This window comes from Chionomys nivalis, chromosome X (assembly GCF_950005125.1).
Source record: "Chionomys nivalis chromosome X, mChiNiv1.1, whole genome shotgun sequence".
In the NCBI taxonomy this organism is placed as follows: domain Eukaryota; kingdom Metazoa; phylum Chordata; class Mammalia; order Rodentia; family Cricetidae; genus Chionomys; species Chionomys nivalis.
Genome location: NC_080112.1, coordinates 113457336 through 113483069, shown reverse-complemented (window position 1 = coordinate 113483069; position 25734 = coordinate 113457336). Strand labels below are relative to the sequence as shown.

Sequence of the window (25734 nt, the reverse complement as noted above, 5' to 3'; positions counted from 1 at the left end):
TATAAGTTTTCAGTATTGTTTATCATCAGTATCATTTTCTGAAGTCACATATTAACTCTTTAATGTAACTATTAAATTTATGTTAAAGGCTATGCTATTATGAGTCAAATGTGTTCATATAATTGTTTGGGGGTAGAATTGAGAGAAAAAAAATATTGATTCCTGGTAGATAATGAATGGGTCTAATAGCTACCATTTATTGAACATCTCTGTGTGCTTCAAATACCTATTACATGGATTTTCTCTAAGCTTTACTACAACCCTATAAAAAGAGTTAACAGAGGAGTTAGTTTGGTTCATGGTAAATTGACATCAAGCTAACCATGGTGCCACACACCTATAATTCCAGCAATCCATAGGTTAAGGTAGGAAGATCAGCCTGAGTTTGAGGGCAGTTTGAGCTTCATCATGATACCCTCTCTCAGAAAGCCAACCACAAAATTACCATCTACCTTTAAAGCATACACTACATATTTGAAAGCTGCCCAGTATTATGCCTTATTGCTTCAGAACAATTTTGAAACAGTTCCTATAGATATCTCAAGAAAATCCAGTATTGTGGTGGCTTCTAGGAATATTTTATATCTACATGTCTGACCCATTTATTTTAAGATTAAATAATGCCAAATTAAAATATAAATTATTTCAAATCTTTTCATTTATCTAACAGTAATCTTAAAGGTTGTTTTCATGTCAGAGGGCTCCATCCTTGAAGACACTTGTAATTTATGCTGAGTTTTATTGTTTTTAACATTTGGGATAACTTGTACAAATTTCAGTTTGATGAAGTAAGTATAATAGTTATGACCTAAAAGACATACACTAGGAAGAATGTAACAATTATAGTTTCTAGTATTAAAAAGTTTGATTTTACTTTTGTTGTCTTCTACAAAGCACCTCATATTGAGATGGTGAATTTAGTATGTATTTCCCCTCAAATGACAGAGATCATATCTGGATAGAATGTGAATGTCTTCTTTTAAGCCTTGAGATTCTTATGTAACATAGACACCCCTTAAATATTAGCACGGGCATTTTTCTGAAAATGTCTCCTTGCACAAATACACATAGTTTTACTTGTCTGTTTTCTTAGGTGAAGGTGATAAAGTGAAATGCTTTCACTGTGGAGGAGGGCTCACAGATTGGAAGCCAAATGAAGACCCTTGGGAACAGCATGCTAAGTGGTTTCCGGGGTAAGATTCTTAATCGCTCATTCAGTAATAGGCAAGTTGGACAATGTTCAGTGGAAAGATTTGAATTACTTTTCACCTCAACTATTTTTTGCCTTCACTATGGCTTGAAATTCACACCAGGTTTATAGAAACGGGGTCACCTACTTTGTAGGCAAAAAAAAAAAAAAAACACAGAAGACTTCTGGTAACAAAAAACAATCACTGTTCCTATATCATATGATACTTAGATGGTCTGTTTCTAAACACCAAATTATAAAAATGTGTACATTTTATTTATTATACTATATAAAAATGTATGCCTTTCATTTAGAAGTAGGCTCTTTGGAGAATGGCCTGAGCCCGTGGTGCCATGAGAAGTCCTGAATATTATTATTTATTATTTGTGTTTTCTTTGGTTTTAACTTAAACCAAAGTCTCAAATTAGCTGAGGTTGGCCTGAATTCACAATGTTTTCCAGGCTACCCTCCATCTTGAAACCCTCTAGTTGTTTCAGGTTCTTTGTCATCTTGCCTCTGTAAAATAAAGTACTCAGCTATATAAGTTGTATGAGTTTATACTATAAAAATAATCCAACTTAAATCTTTGGATGATTCATTTGAAATGAATCTTCCTTAAACTACCTTAAAATTAAATGAGAAAATAAAAGCTAAGATTTTTAAGTATTCACTATTGGCTAAAAAAAAAAAAAAAAAAAGATTTACCATTTTGAACTTATGAAAAGTGTTGGCTGGGTGTTGGTGGCCCATGCATTTAACCCCAGCACTCAGGAGGCAAAGGCAGGTGGACCTCTTAAATTCAAGGACAGCCTGCTCTATGGAGTTCTAGGACAGCCAGGGTTACACAGAGAAACCCTATCTAGTAACCAACACCCGAAAAAGATCAGTGTTGGAGTACTACTTTAATAGCTTCTTTTGTCTGTTTTCAATTTTGGATTTTTGTTTGCATTTTTGTATGTGTGTTCTAAAAATAATGGTCTTGTTATGTAACCTTAATTGGCCCGCAGCTTCCTAAGTAGACTGGTCTGGACTTAAGCCTTGTAGCAGTCCTCCAGCTTCTGCCTCTTGAATATTATAGAGGTGTGGTACCATGCCTGTCTTTTTTGTTTTCTTTCTATTTAGAGACAGGATCTCTTGGAGCTCAGGCTAGCAAGAATTCACTATGTAGCCAGTGATAGTGCTGAAATTCTTATTTTATTGGCTTAACCCCCTAAATGCATAAATTCCAGGTATTTGCCACCATACCTGACTAGTAACTTTTTCAACTTTTTTTTTGGGGGGGGGGGTTCCTGGCTATATATAGCCCAGGCTAGCCTGGTTTTCATATCAGTCTTCCTGACTCTGCTTCCCAAGTGCTGGAATTACAGGCATATGCCACCAAAATTGGCTACTAATTTAGTAACTCTTGCTTAAAAATCGAAAGTTCTAAAATTTATATTATTAGCATGAATAATAGGAGCATTGTTTTAGCCTTGAAATGACAACTGGATAACAAATTGAGTAACAATTTGCTTTGTGGCTCCCTAGAAACAGTTATGCTGAGGCCTTTAATCTTAGGAGTCTGATAAAATAGATTTCAAGGCCTGCCTCGGTTAGAAAGCACAGTCAAGGCCCTATCTCAAATGAAAAGTTGTATTTTTAAAAGAATAGGGTGATTTATGCCTATTCCTGACTATAATCCCAGCACTTGAGGTATATAGGCAGGAGGATTAGAAGTTCAGGGTCATCTTTGGCTACATAGCAAGTTTGAGAATCATAGTTTGAATCATATGAGAACTTGCATGAAAAAAAGGAAGGAGGTGGGAATTGATATATATATATATATATATACACACACACACATATGAAATATATACATATATGAAAATGATACATAGTTTAAGTGATAGAATGCTTGTTTTTATGCACATGGCCCTAAATTTAATCCCTAGTACCATGTACAAAAAAAGACAATAATAATGGAAAGGTACATTTTTAAATTACAATTATTTATTTATTGCATGGGGGTGATGCACATCTTCATAGTACACGAGTGGAGGGTAGTACAGCTTGCAGGAGTTTGTTCTCTTCCACTGTGTGAGTTCCTGGGATTGAATTCAGAGAGAGACTGGCTTTAGTAATACTTCACTGATTTATCAGCTAGTAGAGTTTAATGTTCTTTAATCTTTTAGGTGTAAATATCTATTGGATGAGAAGGGGCAAGAATATATAAATAATATTCATTTAACCCATTCGCTTGGGGAATCTTTGGTAAGTTGCCTATTATGTATATATGGCTTCAAATTCTATACCATTTGTTTTTCTAATTTCTTCCAGTAAAATGCATGGTATACTCATAATTAATGTGTAGTAAACTTTAAAGTGGAGATACTTGAAGAAAGCTTCTAATTCTTAACTCTGAAGCAAATTTTTGAGAAGATTGGGGTAAAATAATGTATTACTTGGTCAGAATGGGTGTAAAAAATTTAAAATACTGAAATCATTTAACCTTCAGAAATTCTGTGTAATGTACTTTGAACTCACAAATTGTTTCTACCTTTTTTTTAAAAAAAAAAATGCATTTCACCCTGTAGACCAGGCTGACCTTCTGAAGCGTGTGTACACCATGTGTTATATGTATTGTGCAGGTACTTGAGGAAAACAGAAGAGGGCATCAGATCCCTAGAGCTGGCGTTACAGTTACAGGCAGTTGTGAGTTGCCCAATACGGATTCTGGGAACTGAACTCTGGTCTTCTGCAAGAGCAGCTGAGGCATCTCTTTAGTTACCTTTTAGCACATAGTACTTAAAATTGCAAAAATAGGACTGGAGATATATACATCAATTACACCTTATCTAGCTATCATAAACAATGGCCTGGGACAAAATAAAATGTAAAACATATCTGAATAGATAAATAGGACAAGGGTTCTCAAATCATTAGTAAAATGTGGGAAGAATCCTGGACTGGATTGGGAGTCTAAAATTAACATGATAGTTCTGCCACTGGTTTTTTAGTTTAGTTTGTATTTGTTTCTCCTCCAGGAAGTCGTTAGATCTCATGGGCCCTCAGCTTCTTGCCTGTAGTGTTGTTGAATTAAATATTCCTAACTTCTTCTGTTCTGTCAGGCTATGTTCTTGTGAATAGTCATGTTTTAAATTAGAATAAAGCCAATTTGTTTTAAGTTCAGTAATTTTTCAAATTGAAATAATTGCTTTCTACTAAAGTGAATTCTTACCATTCATAATTTTATTTTAGGTAAGAACTGCTGAAAAAACACCTTCACTAACTAAAAGAATCGGTAAATATGTTTATTAAAATGAATCTTTAATTTTGTGGCCAAATTAGTATGTTTAATGAGGTCACTGTAAATTTCAGAAGTTAATGAAGTGCTTATACTTTTATACCATGTGTTTCTATAGTGAGGATGTTAATAGAAAGCCAGGTATAGCCGGGCAGTGATGGCACATGCTTTTAATCCCAGCACTCAGGAGGCAGAGGTATGTGGATCTCTGTGAATTCAAGTTCAACCTGGTCTACAGACTGAGTTCCAGGACAGCCAAAGCTGTTATATAGAGCAACCCTGTCTCAAAAAAACAAGAGAGAGAGAGAGAGAGAGAGAGAGAGAGAGAGAGAGAGAGAAGGAAAGAAGGAAGGAAGGAAGCAAGCCAGGTGTTGTGGCTTAAATCCATAATCCTAGCACTTGGGATATTAAAGCAGGGGAATTCTAAATCTGTGGCTAGTTTGGGTTGCATGACATGGGTTTAAAAAAGCTAGGGAGGGAGGAAAACTTGTTTCCATTTATTTATTTATTCATTTATCTATTTACTTATTTATTCATTCATTTAATGTGTATGGGTGTTCAACCTTCACAAATGTCTACCATGTGCGTGCCTGGTTCCCCCAAGCAAGAAAAGAATGTCAGATCTCCTGGAATTGCAGTTATAGATGGTTGTAAGCTATAATGTAAGTTTCAAGAACTGAACCCAAGTCCTCTAGAAAAACCAGTACTTTTAACATTTGAGTCATCTCAGTGGTCTACTGTGTAGACCAAACTGGCCTGGATCTCTCTTTTTGCCTCAGTCTTTAAGTAACCCCACACACAGCTAAAGCAGATTCTGTGATGGTGTTTATTGTATTTCCAGGCTGGTGATTAAGCCCAAAGCCTTTCTAATGATGAGTACTCTGGGCTACAGCTCTAGCAGTTATTCCTACTTTTCAACCGAAGAAACAAGGAGGTTATATGCTCTACTCACAGCCACATTATATATTTTTGTTGTTGTTATTTTGGATTTTTTTTCCAAGACAGGGTTCTTCTATGTGTATTCCTGGCTGTCCTGGAACTCACTCTGTAGACCAGACTGGCCACAAACTCAGAGATCTGCCTGTCTCTGCCTCCTGAGTGCTGGGATTAAAGGCATGTGACATTATAAATTATTAATAGATCTAGAACTGTAAACAAGATCTTCTAAATCCCATAGCACATTGTAGATCTAAGTTTTGGTGGGTTATTTATGGGTTTTTGATGGTGTTTTGTTGGTGTTATGGAACAGGGTTTCTCTGTTTAAAAAACATGGCTGCACTGGAACTCATTATGAAGGCCTGGCTGGCCTCCAAACCCCAGACACCTTCCTGCCTCTGCCTTCAGAGTGCTGAAATTAAAGATATGTACTATGATATCCAGCTCTGGTGTTGTTTTTGTTTTGTATTTTTAGATTTTATTTTTCAATTGAGGCAGTATGTTTCAGAAATAGAAAGTTTAATTTGGAGTACCTGGTGAGTCCTTATTCCCTGATGTTGTACCATCACTATTTGTATACCTACCCTGCATCAGTCATTCTCCATTTTCCTACTGCTGGGCCCTGACAAATGCAAGTTTTTTTTTCTTAAAACATTTTCCTATATGTAGAATCATCTTCTGTGTCTATATATAGTTTCATGTATTGAGTACATCATTCTTTATTGTTTTGCTTTATTTTGAGACAGGATCTAGTGTATCCTAGACTGGGCTTGAATTTGGTAGATGACTGAATATGGCCTTGATCTCCTAGTCCTCCTACTTCTACTTTGTCATTTCTTGGGACACAGACCCACACTACCATACCAGGTTGAAGTTTTGCTGGAGATTTAATGCCAGGACTGCATGTATACCAGGCAATCACTCTTCCAACAGCCTCATCCTCTGGATACTTTTCTTACCTGTTTTAATCTATCTTGCATTTTTCTTTCCAACTTTGGGAATCAAAGCCTCAGCAACGCACATAGTAGCAGACAGTCTACCAGTGAAGTACTTCTCAGCGATGGCATGGTCTTATTTGTGTTAATGAAAATACTTGCTTCTGCTATGTTCTTTCTCCATCCAACTTTGATTTCAGATGATACCATCTTCCAAAATCCTATGGTACAAGAAGCTATACGAATGGGATTCAGTTTCAGGGACATTAAGAAAACAATGGAAGAAAAAATCCAAACATCTGGGAGCAGCTATCTATCACTTGAGGTTCTGATTGCAGATCTAATGAGTGCTCAGAAAGATAATACACAGGATGAATCAAGTCAGACTTCATTGCAGAAAGGTATGGATTGGGGTTCGTTTGTTTGTTTGATTTGGGGGGGGGGGTTGTTTTTTTGGTTTTGGTTTTTCAAGACAGGGTTTCTCTGTGTAGCTTTGAAGCCTGTCCTGCAACTCACTCTGTAGACCAGGCTGGCCTCGAACTCAGAGATTCATCTGTCTCCCAAGTGCTGGCATTAAAGGTGTGTGCCGCCACCACCTGGTACATTGTTTATTTTTTGAAGGAAAAATAACAACTTTGCAACCCATTCATTTCTTTTTTTTTTTTATACTATCCCCATGAGGAGGCCTCACCCTTTCTGAACAGTGGATTGAGGGTGGGGTTCAAGGAAGGCTGTGGGAGAAGGAACTGGGATTGGTATGTAAAATAAAAAAGATTCTTTGATTAAAAAAAGGAATAAAAAAAGAAAAATGAAAAAAATCTCCATGAAATAAACAGTTTTAATTTTTATTACAATAAATTTCAAACATACACAGAAGTAAAAAGAACGATAAATTAGCTTCAATAATAAGCAACTCTTCCCCATCTTGATCCTCTTCTCCTATCTTTTTGACCATAGCACTTCAAAGTCAATATAAGACATCCTGTGTATCATTGTCTACAGATACTTCACTATATATTCAAGGGTATTTTTTAAGTATGCACTCAGTGCTGTGTTTCTCAAGCTACTATAACAAAATGCATTTGTTTCTCACAGACTGAGAAGTCTAAAATAAAATCTAGGTCTTTTTGCAGATAGTTGCCTTCCCAAAGTAGTGTGTATAACGTCAGGTCTTTCTTCCTCTACTTACAAGAATGTTATTTCCCCCAGGAGTTCTCATGCTCATGAGTTAATATACACCTAATTGTATTGATGCATTGCTTAACAGTGGAGATAGGTTCGAGAAATGCATTGTTAAACAATCTCATCGATGGATGAATGTCATCAAATATACTTACACAAACATAGAAGGAATATATTCTAATATTCTAATAATAAAGTATGCAAGGTAATACAGAAACCAGTAGCATAATTGTTGGGTTTTTTTCTTTTTTCTTTTTTTTCAAGACAGGGTTTCTCTGTGTAACAGCCCAGGCTGCCCTAGAACTCACTTTGTAGACCAGGCTGGCCTCGAACTCAGAGAAATCTGCTTGTCTCTACCCTCCTAGTGCTGGGATTAAAGGTGTGAGCCACCACCGCCCGGCTGGTTTTCTTCTCTTCATTATCATGTTTTAATTATATGCTATGTTTTCATATGACCCAGGAGGTTAGTTAATATCAGCATTATCCCAAAACATTAGGCTGGCTGAAACATCACTAGATGATAGGATTTTTTCAGTTCACTTCTGATCTTCTGGAACAAATACATGCTTTCTGGTTTACCAAAACACTGTTCAATAACACATTACTACCTAAAGCCCTTCTTCTGACCATCACTATGTAGAACATTAAGGCTGTAGCATATGAATGTTAGGAACACAAATATTCAGCCCATCTCACATTCTTATCACACTTGACAAAATAAACTAATTCTCTAAAGCATCAGAAACCTAGTTGGCTTTAACACCCTTCCTTATTTTTAGTGCTCTAAGGTAAGCTCAGGGCCTGGTACATTTTAAGAAGGTACTCTACCAATTTTACACCCCTCTTTTCTCCAGTTTCTTAAAACATGTCTACACTTGATCCATTTTAATAAAGATCTAAGTAAGATTCTCCAGTTTCTTCATTTTATTTTTAAATACCTCAATTGCATATATTAATTATATATAATGATAGGTTTCATGATGTTTTTGTACATGTACTTGTATTTATCCCCCATTCCTTCAACTAATCTGCTATTTCATGCCCCCACCCACCCTTTGTGACCCAATTAGGAGCACATGGTTTGTGTGTGTGTGTGTGTGTGTGTGTGTGTGTATGCTCATGTGTGTGCATATGCATGTGTGTGCAAATAATTGTAAAGGCAAGAAGTCAGCCTCAGGTGCCCTTCACCTTGTTTTTTTTAATGGGTAATTTTTCAGTGACAGTAAGATTAAATAAAATGTCTCCAATAACCATTAACTGTGTAGGAATTCTCAGGGAAGAGTGGGGCCCTATGAGATTCTCCCCATTACATGGCAGGATGTTTACTGACCTAATCTTGGAAGATCTTATACAGGAATCATACTTTAATTTTGTTTTTAAGGTAGAGTCTCTAACACAAGCTGGTTTTGAACTATTAGTAGCTGAGGATGACCTTGAATTTCTGTTCCTCCTGCCTTCACTTCCCAAAGTTGTGGAAGTACAGGCAGGCAACATTACCCAGTTTATGAGGTACATGGGATTGAGCCTAGGACCTTGTGCATACTAGACAAATATTCCCAGCCTTGATTTTAAAAGTATGAGTTAAAGTAATTTTTTTGATTGTTTGAGATGGGCTCTCACTTTGTAACAGCCCTGACTGTGCTGGAACTCGCTTTGTAGACCATGCTGGCCTCTAACTCACAGATCTCTATCTGCCTGCTTCTGCTTTCCAAGTGTCAAGGTTAAATGTATGCATCACCACTGTTTTGTGGTTAGAGTATTTTAGAGAAAGAACAACAGAGGCTTTTATTGTGTGTAGAATTTAAGTTTTGTAATTTAAACAGTTTTGTTTTAAAGTTTTTTGCAACTTTTCATATGTGAAATCATGAGGGGGTCATGCTATGAAGTAGGCTTTAGATTAAAATATATCCTAATATTGTGTATTTCATAGAGAAAGCCAGATGGTGAGCCACACTTATAATTTCCGTATTCAGAGGGAGAGGCAATAGGGTAATTAGTTTTAGGCTAGCCTTGCTGCATAGTAAGAACTGTTGAAAACATCAGCAAAAGAAAATATATTAATGTTGAAATAAACTTAAGTTTTTAAAGATTACTGAAATGGGGTAGCAGCTAAGTGGATAAACTACTGCTCTGTAAACATGAGGTCCTATGTTCGGATCTCCAGACGAACGTAAAAACCAGATGTGGTGTGCACCTGTAACCCAAACACTGGGGGAGTGAGGAAGAGAGACAAACAGGTCCTCCGTCGAGCCAGTTGGTGAACTCTAGGGTCAGAGATCTGCCTCAAAAAATAATGTGGAACAATTGAGAAAGATAACTAACATAAGTCTCTACCCTTCATGTACACAAACAAGCACACTTAATTACACAGGCATACACCAGCTACACAAATATAGATGCATGTACACACATAGTTTTTTTTAAGGTCTTACGTATTTTATTATTGAAAAAACAATTAGTTTATATGAAACAGAAAAGCAAATCAGAACCCAGTATAAACATGACCAAGTCTCTAGAGGTTAAAATGCTCAACTCCATCTGATAGGATTGATGGATGACCATGATTCTTCTCCAGTGTCTTCTCTTGGAGTTGTACCTGACTTTGTTACCCTTTCTTTCTCAGCCAGTAATCTATAGATTCTGAAAGTCCTTGGGAAGGCATGGCAAAAAGCAATCAGGCCGCTGGCTCATGATAAGGAAGGAAAGGCACACATGCATTTTGTTCTGTTTTAATACACGAGGGGGGAAATTTTAAAAATACATAAAAGGTACTAGAGAGATGGCTCAGTGATTTTAAAAATTATAATACTTTTGCAGAGGACACAGATTTGTTCCCAGCATCTATGTTGGGTGGTTTGCAACCACCTGTAACTCCAGAGCCAGGGTATCTGACACCCTCTTGTGGTTTCCACAAGCACCTGCACAAATGTACATATATGCACACACACATATTTTAAAATAGATGGAAAATACAAGTTCCTAAAGGAGACATAGTAGTCCCAGCATATATTCTCAGCTGCTTTAGAGGCTAAGGTGGTAGGATCATTGAGCCTAAGAGTTTAAGGCCAGTCTGAGCAACATAACAAGACCATGTCTCAAAGTTTGAAATAACATACTAAAAATATTAGAAAGTGTCACCACATGTTATCTAGATACCAAGCCTTTATTGTTATGTACCAGGACATCCTCATCTCAAAGGGTGCCTTGTGGAAAATACAAGGAGAGAGCCTTGAGTGTAGTGACACAGGCTTTTAATCCTAATACTCAGGAGGCAGAGGCAGGTAGACCTCTGAGTTCAAGGCCAGCCTGATATAGCAAGTTCCATAATAGACAGAGCTCCTTAGAGAGACCCTGATTCAGAAACAATAACAAAAGGATGCAGTAGACAAGGTTGTAGAGCACAATAGTCACCTTTTTGGTATGAAGCGGTTTCCAATGATAAATTGCTAATAGGGCATTTTCAATATGTGACTGATCATATCATTCTTTGAGTTCATTCCATTGGGTTTGTAAAACAGAATCACAATAAAACCCAAAATGAATATTAATTCCTGGGCATTATAATCCCAGTACTCTAGAAGCTAAAAAGAACTGGCATTGTTGACCATTTTAGGCTACATAGCAAGACTGCCTCAGAAGGAAAGGGGTAGTCTCAGGATATAGCTAACTTGATAGAGAGCTTGTGTACCATGTGGATAGCCCAGGATTCCATCCCCAGCACAGAATAAACTGGGGCCGTTAATCCCAGAGTTTGGGAAGTACAAACAGGAGGGTCCGGAGTTCAAGGTCATATGTTTTGCTAAGTGAGTTTGAGGTCAGCCTGGGATACATGAGACGCTATCTCAAAGACAAAACAAAAACAAATAACAAAAAAACAACCTAGGTTGTATTATGCCTCTATGATTTCAGTGAGCAAAAATACAGCAGATAAACTGTTGCCAGGAATTATTTTTTAGTTGTAAAGTGCACATCAAATTTACCATTTTATAACTGGGGATATATCTCAGTGTTAGAGTAATTGCCTAATATACCTGGAGACTGGGTTTGATTCCCAGCACCACATAAATGACTATCTTAACCTTTTGTGTGATTATAGTAGTGTTATATATGTTCATACTGTTGTATTATACAACCACTCTGGAGAATTGGTCTTGGTGATCAAACACAGGATCTTATACATGCCAGGATAGGTAAGGCATATTTTCAATCAGAGCCCATAAATTTCATTGAGTATAGAAGGTTGTTTCTTGAGAAGAGACTAGAGGGGCTGGAGAAATAGCTCAATGTTAAGAGCTCTTCCAGAGGACCTGGGTTTAATTCCTGGTACTCACATAGCAGCTCATACTCACATAGCAGCTCACAACTGTCTCTAACTCCAGTTCCAGATGATCCGACATGCTCACACAGGTGCACATACAAGCAAAATGCAAGTACACATAAAAATTAAATTTTAAAAGAAAAAGAGATTAAAACAATACTTTGTTCCCTTCCTACCCAGAGAAAACTTCTCTGGAGCTCTAATGTGACAGTGCTTCTCTGGTTTAGAACTCACCAGCTCTCGGGACCCTCAGAATCAAGTCCCAACTCTTGGATGCTTTGCCATATCTTTAAGTCGGTTCTTGCTAGCCGTTTGTACCTGGTCTCTTTTTTTTCAGATTCAGTGACCAGTTTTTACCTATGTTCTTACAAGTCACATGTTCTGTTACTTAGAGCACAATTCAGTCATTTCTGTCACCTAGAGCACTTCCTCTAATTGCTCTGACTTTCAAAGTGTGTCCTTCTAGGTAACTCCTGTACATTCAGTGTCTCAGTTTCCTGTTATGTTCTCTACATGTCTGATATTAGATGCCTAAAGTGCATATATATCCATTGTATACGCACTGCCCAAGTGTTCAAGAAGTACTTGGATGAAATTAAACTATTGCTTTTCAAACATGTTTTATAAATATTGTACCCTTTAGGACATTAAGTGTCTTAAAAAGAAGTGATGCCAGGCATGCAGCACAAACCTTTAATCCCAGCATTCATGCAGCAGAGGCAGGCAGATCTCTGAGTCTGTGCCAACCAGGCTACATAGTGAGACCCTGTTTTTGTTTGTTTCATTTTGGTTTTGTTGGTTTTTTGGCTTGTTTGTTTGTTGGTTTTTGGTTTTTCAGGACACGGTTTCTCTCTGTTAACACCTCTTACTGTCCTAGAATTCACCCTATAGACAAGGCTGACCTCAAACAGAGATCTGCCTGCCTCTGCCTCCCAAGTGCTGGGATTAAAGAGGTGCTCCACTACACCTAACTTGTTTTTAAGGGAACTACATAGTTGAATAGGGAAATGCTTTGTGTATACACACACACACACACACATAGTTCCCATGTGCCAGTGTCGCTACCATTAGAAGTTTTAGAGTTAGTAGATGAACCTAGCAGGGATAGTGTGGTTGTTCAGCAGATAAAGGCACTTGTTTCCAAGCCTGAAGACCTGACTTGAGTTTGATCCTGGAACCTATCTTGAAAAGTTGTACTCTGGCTTTCATATATGTGCTACAATGTACACACCCTCATCACAAATATAAATAAATAAAATAATTTTTTTTCTTTTGGATTTTCGAGACAGGGTTTCTCGGTAGCTTTTGGTTCCTGTCCTGGAACTAGCTCTTGTAGACCAGGCTGGCCTCCAACTCACAGAAATCCGCCCGCCTCTGCCTCCCGAGTGCTGGGATTAAAGGCGTGCGCCACCACCGCCTGGCTAAAATAAATTTTTTTTTTTTTTTTTTTTTTTTTTTTTTTTTTTTTTTTTTGGTTTTTCGAGACAGGGTTTCTCTGTGGCTTTGGAGCCTGTCCTGGAACTAACTCTTGTAGACCAGGCTGGTCTCGAACTCACAGAGATCCGCCTGCCTCTGCCTCCCAAGTGCTGGGATTAAAGGCGTGCGCCACCACCGCCCGGCTAAAATAAATTTTTTTAAAGAGAAATAAAACTTGCCTTTTAAAAAAAATGCCACAAGAGGTAGGAATGTGGTACAATGAATGGTATACAATATCCTGAACTTCATACCCAACACTGTTGACTCCCCGCCACCCCACCACACACACCAAAGAAAAACAAGCAATACACATTTGAGGTCAAATTTATAAATCATTAGTATACAGTGATTACAAAGATAGTTAAAATATGTATTTATTTGTAGTGCCTAGCTCATAATATTTATGCTCTATTACTGTTGATTGTTGATGCTGTTATCTATAACTACAATCACAGTTTTATGGCATATTTGTTAGACTTTCACAAAATCAGTTTTGGCAAAAGTTAACCATGCAGCTACTTCAGTATTGTATGTATGTTAAGGTTTTTGGAAACCTTGCTAACATCTCAAATATACCTGCAAATGTAAAGCCTCTACCTCCTTTTACATTTCCAGTAATTATCAGTGTCTCCTTGACACATTAGTAGGCCCAACTTTAGTTCCTCTTTTTTTTTTTAAGAGAGAAATTGTAGTATTGGGTTTTTAAAAAATTATTTTTGTTTTCTGTGCATTGATGATTTGCCATGGGTGTCAGGTCTCCTGAAACTGGAATTACAGACAGTTGTGAGCCGCCATGTGGGTCCTGGGAATTGAACTCAGAACCTCTGGAAGAGCAGTCAGTGATTTTCACTACTGAGCCATCTCTCCAGTCCCCTCCTCTCTTTAGCCCTCACATATAAGCACCAAGTCCTATTTGGTCAACTGGAGGAGTGTCCATCAAATGGATCCCTTTCTGGAATTACCAATGCCCTTCAGATAACTTGTTACTTTTACTACTTTCTTGCTTTTCTGCATGGCAAATTGTTGCCTGTACTCAATTGTCAATCCACCATTGCCCTCCTTCTCACCATGCCTCCCTTAACCAGTTGGACAGAAAAATTTGTTCATCTTGCCCCAGAGCACTTTGCATGGAACTTTATTATAGCGCTGACTACTTTATACTTTGTACTTACTCTCTAGATGTAGCTCACAACGTCTCCCACTAGCGTACAAACTACTTAACAATGTGTGCCATGTGTGAGTCATTTTCATGTCTCCCAAGACTTGAGTGTCTAGCACACAGGAGGGGGTGCTTTTCAATGAATTTAAACAACAAACCCAAAAAACGAGTATATGTTGTTTTTCTCTTTGTGCAGACATTAGTACAGAAGAGCAGCTAAGGCGCCTACAAGAGGAGAAGCTTTGCAAAATCTGCATGGATAGAAATATTGCTGTAGTTTTTGTTCCTTGTGGACATCTGGTCACTTGTAAACAATGTGCCGAAGCAGTCGACAAATGTCCCATGTGCTACACAATCATTACGTTCAAGCAAAAAATTTTTATGTCTTAATTCAGAGCCACAGTAGGCATGTTATGTTCTTCTTACTCTAATTGAATATGTGATGTGAGCAAACTTTAAGTAATCAGCATTGCATTCCATTAGCATCTGCTCCCGAGTGGAAACAAATGTTAACAGCACTGTTGCAGTCTAAACTTTGAATTTCTAGATCTTTTAGGCTATTAGCCATATTGTTTATCCAGTATTTTACTCAATTGAAACCTTAGACAAAGAAGCATTTAATATTATAACATTTTACCTTGTGTATTTGTAGTATACTGGTTTGATTTTTATGTGTAAGTGAATTAATCACCTGCATTTTTTCATTCCTTTCAGATAAGCTTAATAAATGGGGTGTTCTGTATAAGCAGGGAGATTTCAGTTAATCTGCCCAATCACTTCATTTGTTTATTGTGAACAGGGAAGAACTGTTTCACACTGGTGGGAGGATAAACATTGTTTTTAGATGTTTGTCTGTGTTTTAGGATTTTGTCTGTTTCCTTTCAAAATTATAAATGTACTTGTATGAATGCTTTTTTAAAAGTGATTTTGCCATCTCCCAAAAGATATTAAATGATAGACTACTATCTAACTAGCATATACTAACATGGAAAGACAACAAAGATACAGTAAGTGTAAAATACAAATGGCAAAACACTATGTATAGTTTGAGTCAAATCAAGGTGTGTGAATTTTGTATCTGTACAGGACAAAAAAGATTTGGAAAGATATGCATCACACTCTTAAATATGTTTTTTTTTCTTGAGGGGGTGGGGGCATGGGTCTTAGAGGGGCTTATAGGTGCCCTTCTTTTTTTTTATTCTGTTTGAAGTTTATATAACTATGTATTACTTTTATATAATCATAATTTTTAGAAAATATTTTACTGATTTAAAGGCTTAGGCATGTTCAAACGTCTGCAAAACTACTTATCGCTCAGTTTTAGTTTTTCTAATCCAAGAAAGCAGGCCAGTTAATTTTCTGGTGCCAATGTGAAATTTAAATGTTTTTGTTTTACCTGCTTTGTGGATGAAAAATACTTCTGAGTGGTAGTTTTCTGACAGGTAGACCATGTCTTATCTTTTTTCAAGATAAATATTTCTGATTTTGTAAAATGAAATATAAAATATGTCTCAGATCTTCCAATTAATTAGTAAGGATTCATCCTTAATCCTTGCTAATTTAAGCCTGCCTAAGTCACTTTACTAAAAGATCTTTGTTAACCCAGTATTTTAAACATCTGTCTGCTTATGTAGGTAAAAGTAGAAGCATGTTTGTATGCTGCTTGTAGTTTTAGTGACAGCTTTTCATGTTGAGATTCTCATGTCATTTTGTGTCCTGAAAGTTTCGTTTCATGTGAGTTTTTACTGTTAGGATGATTAAGATGTATATAGTACAGAATGTTAAGTCTCTGATTGTTTTATGTTTGTTTGTTTCTTGACTAGTAATGGTAGTAAATATTTTTAAAACTATTTTCTCAAGATCCTTAAAACCTCTTGGAAACTGTAGCATACTGACAAGAGTAGTTGTTTAAATATGATTTAACAACTTATGTAAGAGTCAGTAAGAATAAAATCAAGCTAAAATGCTTCATAGAACACAGGATTTGCCTTAAATAATTATCATGATAAGACCTCTTATAGAGACTGGTCTATTTTACTACAGAGAACAGTTTGAGAGTGAAACTGTTACAATTTATACTTTTTGTTGTATTTTCTAAGAGAAAGAGTATTGTTAGGTTCTCCTAACCTCTGTTGACCACTATGGTAAGTGATGTCATTTTAATTGCAAATTTAAATAGAAATTAACAGAATTAAGTAAATGACTACCCTTTTTTCTCATTTCTTTTTTCATGAAAATCCTTAGTTCTTTGTATTGTCTCCTACTTAGGTTCAGTTATGTAGTCATTAAGTTGAGCTTGATCTAAATTGACTAAGTTTTAAATTTAAATTTACATTTAAAGCATTCTACAAGGGAATAAAAGTTTTTTTTGTTGTTGTTGTTTTGGTTTTTCGAGACAGGGTTTCTCTGTGGCTTTGGAGCCTGTCCTGGAACTAGCTCTTGTAGAGTCTACAACTCACAAAGATCCGCCTGCCTCTGCCTTCTGAGTGCTGGGATTAAAGGTGAAAAGTGTTAATTTTAAGAAAAATTTTCTAAGACTCTTCAGGTACAAGTCACGTAGGTAGTTTGTTTAATCTAGTTGTTAGCCAAGGATTCAAGGACTGAATTGTTTTTGAATAAGGCTTTTCATGTTCTGGGAGCCTCAGTTTATTTAAAACTCCCCTTTTAAAACTTGTGTGCTGAGAGTTAAGCAAAACCTCTTTTTTTTTTTTTTTTTTTTGTCTTCATGAGTTGCAAAATTGAATTCGTGAAGCTGATGCACTAACAGGTTTATTTTAAGAATTGTTTAGAAAATGCTGTTGCTTCAGGTTCTTAAAATCACAGCGCTCCAATTCTAATCAAATTGTTGGAGGCTTACCAGAGTTAGTCTGAGCTCATACTAGGAAAAAAAACCACTGGATCCTTTCCAATATAGCTGTGCAAAAATTGCTCACTTGGAAGGTCAAAATATAGCCAGATCCAAATCACCCCTGAGTGTTGGTGTTCTTTTCTGTATAAAGTTCACTCTAGGATTTTGAAGTAACCACCTATTTTACTACATACTAGTCATTTGAAATTTGATGTTATTTTGTAATAAATAGCTAATTTTATTTGTAATTTACTGTGTTGATCAAAACTTTTGTGAGTGTTTGGCATTTATTAAATAAATAGAGTTTATTTGATTAATGGCTTAGTATTCCCTTTCCTGCTAGATTTTGCCTCTTCCTTTGGTTAGGGGTAGAGGTGAGGTGACTGTAGTAAGTGAATATAATGTGGCTATGTTATGGCATTTTGTTATTTTGGTATTTAAAATGTGTATTTTTCTGTTTTAATTTCAGTAGGTAAAATTTATATCTTGAGCTCTCTAAATGGAAATTACCACTCCAGCATTAGCTGCATGTATTGCTCTTATTAAACCTAAATCATTGTTTTACTTCTGACTGCCTAGGTACTGAATAAGAGAAGAGGAGAAATGAAATAGATTGTATATCATTGCTATTAAAGAAATAAGAAAATGGAGAAATATTTGGCCCATAGCATTTTAGTCATATCTTCTCTTTTTAAAAAGATAGCTATCAGTGAAGAAATGAGCTGGCCATATAGGCTTCACAGCCTGAGTTCAAATCTCCAAAACCCACATAAAAACTGGGTGAAATAGCCCAAACATCTGTAATCATAGAATGCTTACACAAAACAGGAAGCAGATAGCAGAATGTCCAGAAGTTCAAGGTCAGCTAATTTGGCTTGGGCATTAGAAAAGAGTCACTGTTAAACATGGTAGGAATGTGAGGGCCCACCAACACACAAACCTCCACACATGCATCATAGCAGGTATTCCACCTGCACCTAGGCACATACGCAAAAGAGAAAAAAAATAGCCATCTGTAAGATGAGAATGTTACCTTTACCATCTTCTCCAAGATGATGGAACTCAACTCAAGAAGAACATATCTTATAAGCCGTAAGTTTAACTCCCATGCTAAAACTTTTTATTTCCAAGACAGGATTTCTCTGTGTAACAGCTCTGGCTGTCCTGGAACTCACTCTGTAGATCAGGCTGACCTTGAACTCACAGAGATCTGCCTGTGTGCCTCTCTGAGTGCTGGGATTATAGCTATGCACCCCCACTGCCCGGCAAGCCTAGACCTTCTCTGGTTTTGCTTTGATGGAGGACCTTGGACTAAAGCTTAAAAGACAGCCTGGAAAGATAACCACTAAGAGTACTTGCTGCTTCTGCAGAGGACCAAGGTTCAGTTACCAGTACCCACATGGTGACTCACAACTGCAGCTCCAGCTACAGGCTATCTGGTGCCCTCTTCTGACTGAAATGGGCACCTACATGTATGTACACATAAACACGCACATATACGCATGAAATAATCTTTAAATCTTAAGTGACTCATTAACTTTTAGTCACTATTACTCATTTCTCTGGGTGCTTCTTATAATGAAGCTAAAAGTTGCAATAAATAAATAGATCAATCCTTTAAAATATTTAAATTCATTTTTTCAAAAACTAGAAAAATATTCTTACTAAATTCAGTTGAGTTTTTCTAATGGAAATACTTATTCCCATCGTAATATTTCAGTTTATCTCCGAAACATTCAGCACAACATAGATTTCTTCCTTACATAATAACATCACAGACCATCAGAGCTAGAAATTACCTTAGAGAGTAGCCTCTTCGCACCACCACCACCCTTATTTTATCATAGAAGTAAGTCCCTTTACTGGGACATAATTTGAAGTTGAAAATCTCTGCACCACAGCAACTACCTGTCTTGGAAAGTCTCAGATGTTTATTTTTCAACAGTTCCACTCTGCTCTAATTTTCACTGCACAGTAAGTGGTGCTTTACAGTTGTTACAGTAGGACAATCCCTAATATAAATTGAATAATATTAATGTTTAAGTGGGGATGTTCCTATTTGGAGGCTGAAGTTTATAGCTGTGAGTACAGGTCTTTGACATTTACTATGTGCTTATGTATCACTCGTGTAGCATTTAAGATTACTGTCTAAGTTTATCTTATCACTTTGTCAGTACTTACCAACAGGCTTGCATTTTAAATTTGATGTTAATAATGACTTTAATGTTGTTTCTGGTTTTGCATTTTTGTTATTGTACTTCACCTGACAGAATGACCAATTCTTTTGTTTTGTTAGTGTTGTGAAGAATTATGTTAAGCATTTTGAGACAGAATACTATATTTGTGAATATAATTTTATGGCTTCTTTTCATTTAAAGGATACCTTTCAGTATGGAAATTTATGAAAATTGCTTTCTGCCCTATAATCTGTCATTTGTTGTAGATTAAAGCTTATTTTTCTGTGAATAAGACTTATTCAATAAAGCACTATTCTTTAAAATGATATCTTCTTTGTATTTGATTTTGCTTGTTGAGACAGGATTTCATGTATCAACGCAGGCTGTTGGCCTTAAACTCAGTATATGGATGATTAACCTTGAACGTCTGGTCCTTCCTTCCCTACTTCACTAGTGCTAATATATGTAATATTGAGGATTAAATGCAGTACTTCATGCATGCTAAGTTCTACCAACTAAGGTAGACTGAACTCAGGTCAGCAGGCTTGTCAGCAACTACCCTTACCCACGGAACCACACAACCACACAGACACATAGTCCTCTTCGAGATACATTGTACACATAGTTAAAAGTAATGAGCCAGCAATTATACCACAAGCACATGTGCTCAGCTATGCTCATAGCAGCATTGTTTGTCATAACCAGAACCTGGATACAACATAAATGCCTCTTGACCAAAGAATGGATAAGGAAAATATGGTACATTTATTCAATGGAGTACTACACAGCAGAGAAAAATAATGACATCTTGAAATATTCAGGGAAATGAATGGATCTGGAAAACATATTGAGTGAGGTAACCCAAACTCAGACAATTATATGTTTTCACTCATAAGTGGGTTTTAAATATAAAGCAAAGAAAATCGGCCTACAAATCACAATCCCAGAGAACCTAAGACAACAGTGAGGACCCTAAGAGAGACATACATGGATCTAATCTACATGGGAAGTAGAAAAAGACAAGATCTAAATAAACTGGGAGCATGGGGACCATGGGAGAGGGTTGAAGGGGAGGGGAGAGGTAGGAAGGAAGGGGAGCAGTGAAAATTTTATAGCTCAGTAAAATCAATGAAAAAAAAAAGTAATGAGCCAGGCGGTGGTGGTGCATATGTGAGTTCCAGGACAGCCAGGGCTACACAGAAACTGTCTTCAAAAAACCACAAAATGGTAATGAATCTTTTTAAAAGTTTGTTAAAATAATGTAGCTTAGTGGCATAGCACCTGCCTAGCATACATGAGAACCTAGGTTTAACCTCCAACACCACAAAAAATTAAAATGTTAATAGTTGTGGCTGGAAAGATGGCTTAATGGTTAAGAGTACTGACTATGCTTCCAGAGGTCCTGAGTTCAATTCCCAGCAACTACGTGGCAGATCACAACCATCTGTAACGAGATCTGGCGCCCTCTTCTGGTCTGCAGGCATACATGCAGACAGAACACTGTATACACAATAAATAAATTTTTAAAATACATAGTTAACATCACTCGCCTCACAGAGTAGCTTGTTTGTGTTCAAAGATCATACTGTCACTGTAAAACCAAAGTTCAACAAGCAAGTAGTAAGGAATCTAAAAACCACTGCCCCATTGAAGCAGGCAGCAATGAGGGATTTTTGTGAGTTAGGGTACATTCTAGTCAGTTTCAAAATGTGAGAGCAATTTGGTCTGATATAGGTTCCCTAGGCAGAAATTCACAAGTAGCTATTTCAAGTGACTATTGGCCTTCTAATCCACAATACAGGTTCTTAAATGAAGAATTATATTCCAGGCAGGTGTGATGGCACATGCTCTTAAACCAAGCAAGTGGAAAGCAAAGACGTGGGGAGTTCAAGGCCAAATGAGGATACGTGAGACCTGTTTTCAAAAAGAGGTATTTCAGGCCATCTGTGTAGAGACTGGTTAATCTTTGACAGTATTATCCCTGTCAAAAATCATTGACATTATCAAAAAACAAACAGAAGACTTACCAGCACATCCGGCTTTGAGGTAGGTTCTTAATCTCTAGTCCCAGCTGGATTTAAACTCAGAAGTCCCTTTGCCTTGGCCTCATAAATACTGAGAGTGCAGGCATGAACCACCTATACTCCCTTTTTAAAAAATGTTCTTCTGCATACAGCATATATTTGAACTTGGAAATGAAAATATTGTAACTCAGTACTAAGTTCAGAATGATCCTAAATTGTTTATTGTGCTACCCTGGTCAAGGGCTGGCGAGATGGTTGACCAGGTAAAAGGCACGACAAGCCTGATGACTTGACTGATCCTCAGAACCCATAGGGCAGAAGAAAAACTGCGTGTTTTCCTCTGACTTCCCCATTCGTACTAGGGCACGTGTGTGTGTGTACGCACACATGTGTCACACACAAATATGATTTTATAGAACTAGCCTTTGATCAAGCAATGAAAGAGTTAAAAAAGGATTTGGAAGCTCAGCTGTAGGTGCTGGAGGGTGACAGCAACCGGCTGAGATTGTACAGAACAGCGCTGCACTTCTACAAAGCCAACACTTCAGTGAAATGAGAGCCGTTGATTTGGATGGAAAGAATTTCAGAGTTGGAAGGAGTCGGCCTTTCTAATTCATAATAATTAACAGTTCTGATTCTTTTCCAGTTTTGAAATATTTCAAGTGTGGCACCAAAGAAAGCAGATAAGAGGTCTCAGGCTTCTGTAGATAATAAGTTGTGTAAATAGGTATAAGGCTAGATGACAGTTTAGTATGTTGTCTTCGTTTGTAGATTTCCAGGACAATGTAATGGTTCATAATTAATGACAACAGCACAGAACATCTTTTGAACGGGCCTATACTAGTTAACCTTAAGCCCCTGTATAGATATTGGAAGAATACTGGTTTCAAATAAATAAATAAATAAGAATCCAGGAGAATCAGATTTTCATTATTTTGTTCTTTCCACTGAAGAATTTAAAGTGAGGAAAATCTAAAATATAACTAATTGAGATACTGTGAATTGAATCAGTGCTATTGCTCTAAACCCAGTTTCTTCCTGAGACAGGATCCAATGAAGCTCAGGCTGGCCAACAGGGATTGCAGGCATACATGCACCACAATGTCTGCCTTTCAAAATCTCATTGCAGCAACTTTTACTGTCAATATGTATGTATGTATGTATGTATTTAGATAGATAAAGTCAGCATTTCCCAGGATCAAACCTAGAGATTCACTTTATATCTATCACCAAACTCTACACCTACTGCCCCAAATACGTATTTTACACTTAAAATTACCAATATATATTATCTTTTAAGATTTATTTATTTTTATGTACATTGGTGTTTTGCCTGCATGTATTTTTCTGTGAGAGTGCCAGATCCCCTGGAATTGGAGTTCAGTTATGAGCTGCCTTCGGAGGACTGGGAATTGAACTTGGGTCCTCTTGAAGGGGAGGCAATGCTCTTAATTGAGCCATCTCTCCAGTCCCCTTCCCAATGTACATTTTAGAAATAAACTTTCATTGTATATCCATTTCTCGTGTATGTGTGTCTGCCTTTGTGCTCGAGCACAAGAGTCATTCCTTAGCTTTAGTACATTACTAGATGATTATTACTAGGAGTTTTTATACAGAGTTACATTTTTGTCTAAAGCATCAAAAATGTTTTTTCCTCATTAAATACTGGAGCTTGCTTTGTGAGAAATTAGGCTGTGCTTCAAGATCAGTAACAATTGTCTTGAGGCAAAAGAAAGAATGGAATACTTGAGAGCGTGTGAAAAGCAATTGATGTTTCCAAGGAATTGCTATTAAAAGAAGAGACTCCAAATCCCACCCCCATAAAATCTTTTGTCTTTTTTTTAATTAATCTTCTGAAATGGGGAAAAACTTTCTAAAATTTTATTTCTTAGAATATTCAAACATGGATCATGGCTTTCTTGGTAAAAAATTAGCAAATGTTTGTGTTAATCATTAAGAGTATGTCCTAACACATCTGGAAAAACCTGTTTTTCTTTCAACTATATTTTATTTGGTTATTAAAATGAATATGCTCTACTTCTTAGCTTTCTGCTCTAAACTGTTCAGATATGTTATATTTTATGTGAGCTGTAAGGCTTGGTGGAAAAGACAAGTGCTAACAGTAGTTATAAACCAGTATTTTTTTCACTTACATTAAATGAGCATAACAAAAAGATATTCAGACATGGGTATAACCATGCCTGTTCCTCCTGCCTTGTGTGATTGTGAAGGCCATGTGAAAAATTGTACATGAAAGAGAGTTAAAAGGAATAAACCCTCATTGAGCCTGAGGGATCCGTCCTCTAATTAGAGTGTATTGAACTAATTACAGGTTAGTTTGACACAAAATGAAGCAGTGGAGGACCAGTGCCTGATTAATCAGGGGTCTAGGATGATAAAATGTGTTCGTGGCCATTTTCATAGCTCTCAAAACGCTTTACATCTATTTTCTCTTTGCATGGTCATGTGTTGCGCTTAAATCACAAGAATCTGTAATGGCTGGGTGGGGTGGTTGGGGGAAATTGTTGCTCCCTAAAATCATAAAAAATTATGTTCTTAAATCATGACATTCAAGCCGGGCGGTGGTGGCACACGCCTTTAATCCCAGCACTTGGGAGGCAGAGGCAGGCGGATCTCTGTGAGTTCGAGACCAGCCTGATCTACAAGAGTTAGTTCCAGGACAGGCTCAAAAACCACAGAGAAACCCTGTCTCGAAAAAACAAAAAAAAAATCATGACATTCAATTGACCTTCACATAGGGAGGTAGGGACATAGCTCAATGATAGAGCACTTTGCCTAGCAGCTTTGAGGCCCTGGGTTCAATTCCCAGAACTATAACAAGAGCAGCAAGCCAGTAGTGACCCCTCACGTAAGAATTTGGGGGAGTCAAATCACTTTTCTAACATATGATCATGAGAATATGTAAAACATTTAGGCGTGATCATTTGTGTCCTCACAGGATCTCTTGATAATTTTCAATGTGCTTTACCTACTTCATTTTACAACTTCCCCCTGAAATGAACAGTTATTTATAATTTTGAAAGTAGTGCAAAGGCCACAGGGAAGTTAGGTAACTTGCCTAACTCATGCAGGTAAATAGAGGCAAAGTCACAAGAGCCTTTACTCCTGTTGCATTTATTCATTTATTTCATTCGTATGTGGGTATGCATGCCACAGAACCCATGTGGATGTCAGAGGACAGCTTGGGGGAATTAGTCTCTACTTCCACCATGTGCGATCCAGGACTTGTACTCAAGTGGTCAAGCTTGGCTGCAAGTACCTTTACCCCCTGAGTCATCTCAGCCACCCAAGAGCCCTTACTTGGTTAGTCTGGTACTCTTAATACCCTGCCATTGTGCGTCTCATTCCTTATATTTGTACTATCTATGTAATTTACAGTCGAGGAGCCCTAGACATAGAGGTTACATGACTCACCTAAATCATATGGTGAATCACCAGTCAAGCTGTTCTTATAGGTAGTAAAGCTGTTTCTAGCTAATGTATGGCATGAATTAGCTAAATCGACTGCCTCGCTGTCTGACATGTATGCATCCAAATCCAGGATTTGTTTTTGTTTTTGTTTTGTTTTGTCTGTTTTGAATCGACTGCCTTGCTGTCTGACATGTATGCATCCAAATCCAGGATTTTTTTGGTTTTTGTTTTGTTTTGTTTTTTTCATGACAAGACCTGGCTAGTCATATGGTATCAAGCCACAAAATTATAGGTGCATAAATGGGTATGTGGAGTCCTTAATCTGCCATGTTTAATTTAAACCTTCACCCATCTAAGTGATTAAACTTAAATTGATAAAATGACTCTACAAATCCAAAATATGTAAGTATGTATCTAATTTCAACTGGGAGGGTTGACATTGGTGATGACACCCTTTTGAGGATCAGGAATTCGAGCCCAGACTAGTCTACATAGTGAGACTGTGTAAGAGCAAACAAAAAGAGTTTGGAAGTGGGGGCTGAAGGTAAGTAGGTCAGTGGCAAAGGGCTTACCTAATGTGTTTGAGGCACTAAGTTCCATCCCTAGCACCAAAGAAAAAAAAAGGAAAAAGAACTCTGTAATTACATCAACAAGGCAAACATTGGAAGGATGTTACTGCTTATCTCTCTATAGTCTCTGTGTCCCCAGTGCTGAGGACACTACCTAGTCCATTAGTAGGTCATCACTGAACACTGAGTTAATTATTGTTCAGCAT

The 25734-nt window shown here is 37.1% G+C and overlaps 1 protein-coding gene across 4 annotated transcripts in view; it reads left to right on the top strand.

The window, feature by feature from the left end:
* Positions 1–19808, top strand: part of Xiap (X-linked inhibitor of apoptosis) — a 42039-nt gene extending 22231 nt beyond the window's left edge. For all 4 annotated transcript variants that reach the window (XM_057759874.1, XM_057759873.1, XM_057759876.1 and 1 more), the window contains 5 exons: positions 1094–1193; positions 3361–3439; positions 4427–4469; positions 6544–6744; positions 14675–19808. In XM_057759874.1, the coding sequence (XP_057615857.1) occupies positions 1094–1193; positions 3361–3439; positions 4427–4469; positions 6544–6744; positions 14675–14868 (617 nt within the window). In that variant the 3' untranslated portion in view covers positions 14869–19808. The remainder of the gene's footprint in view (positions 1–1093; positions 1194–3360; positions 3440–4426; positions 4470–6543; positions 6745–14674) is intronic.
* Positions 19809–25734: the final 5926 nt, after the last annotated feature.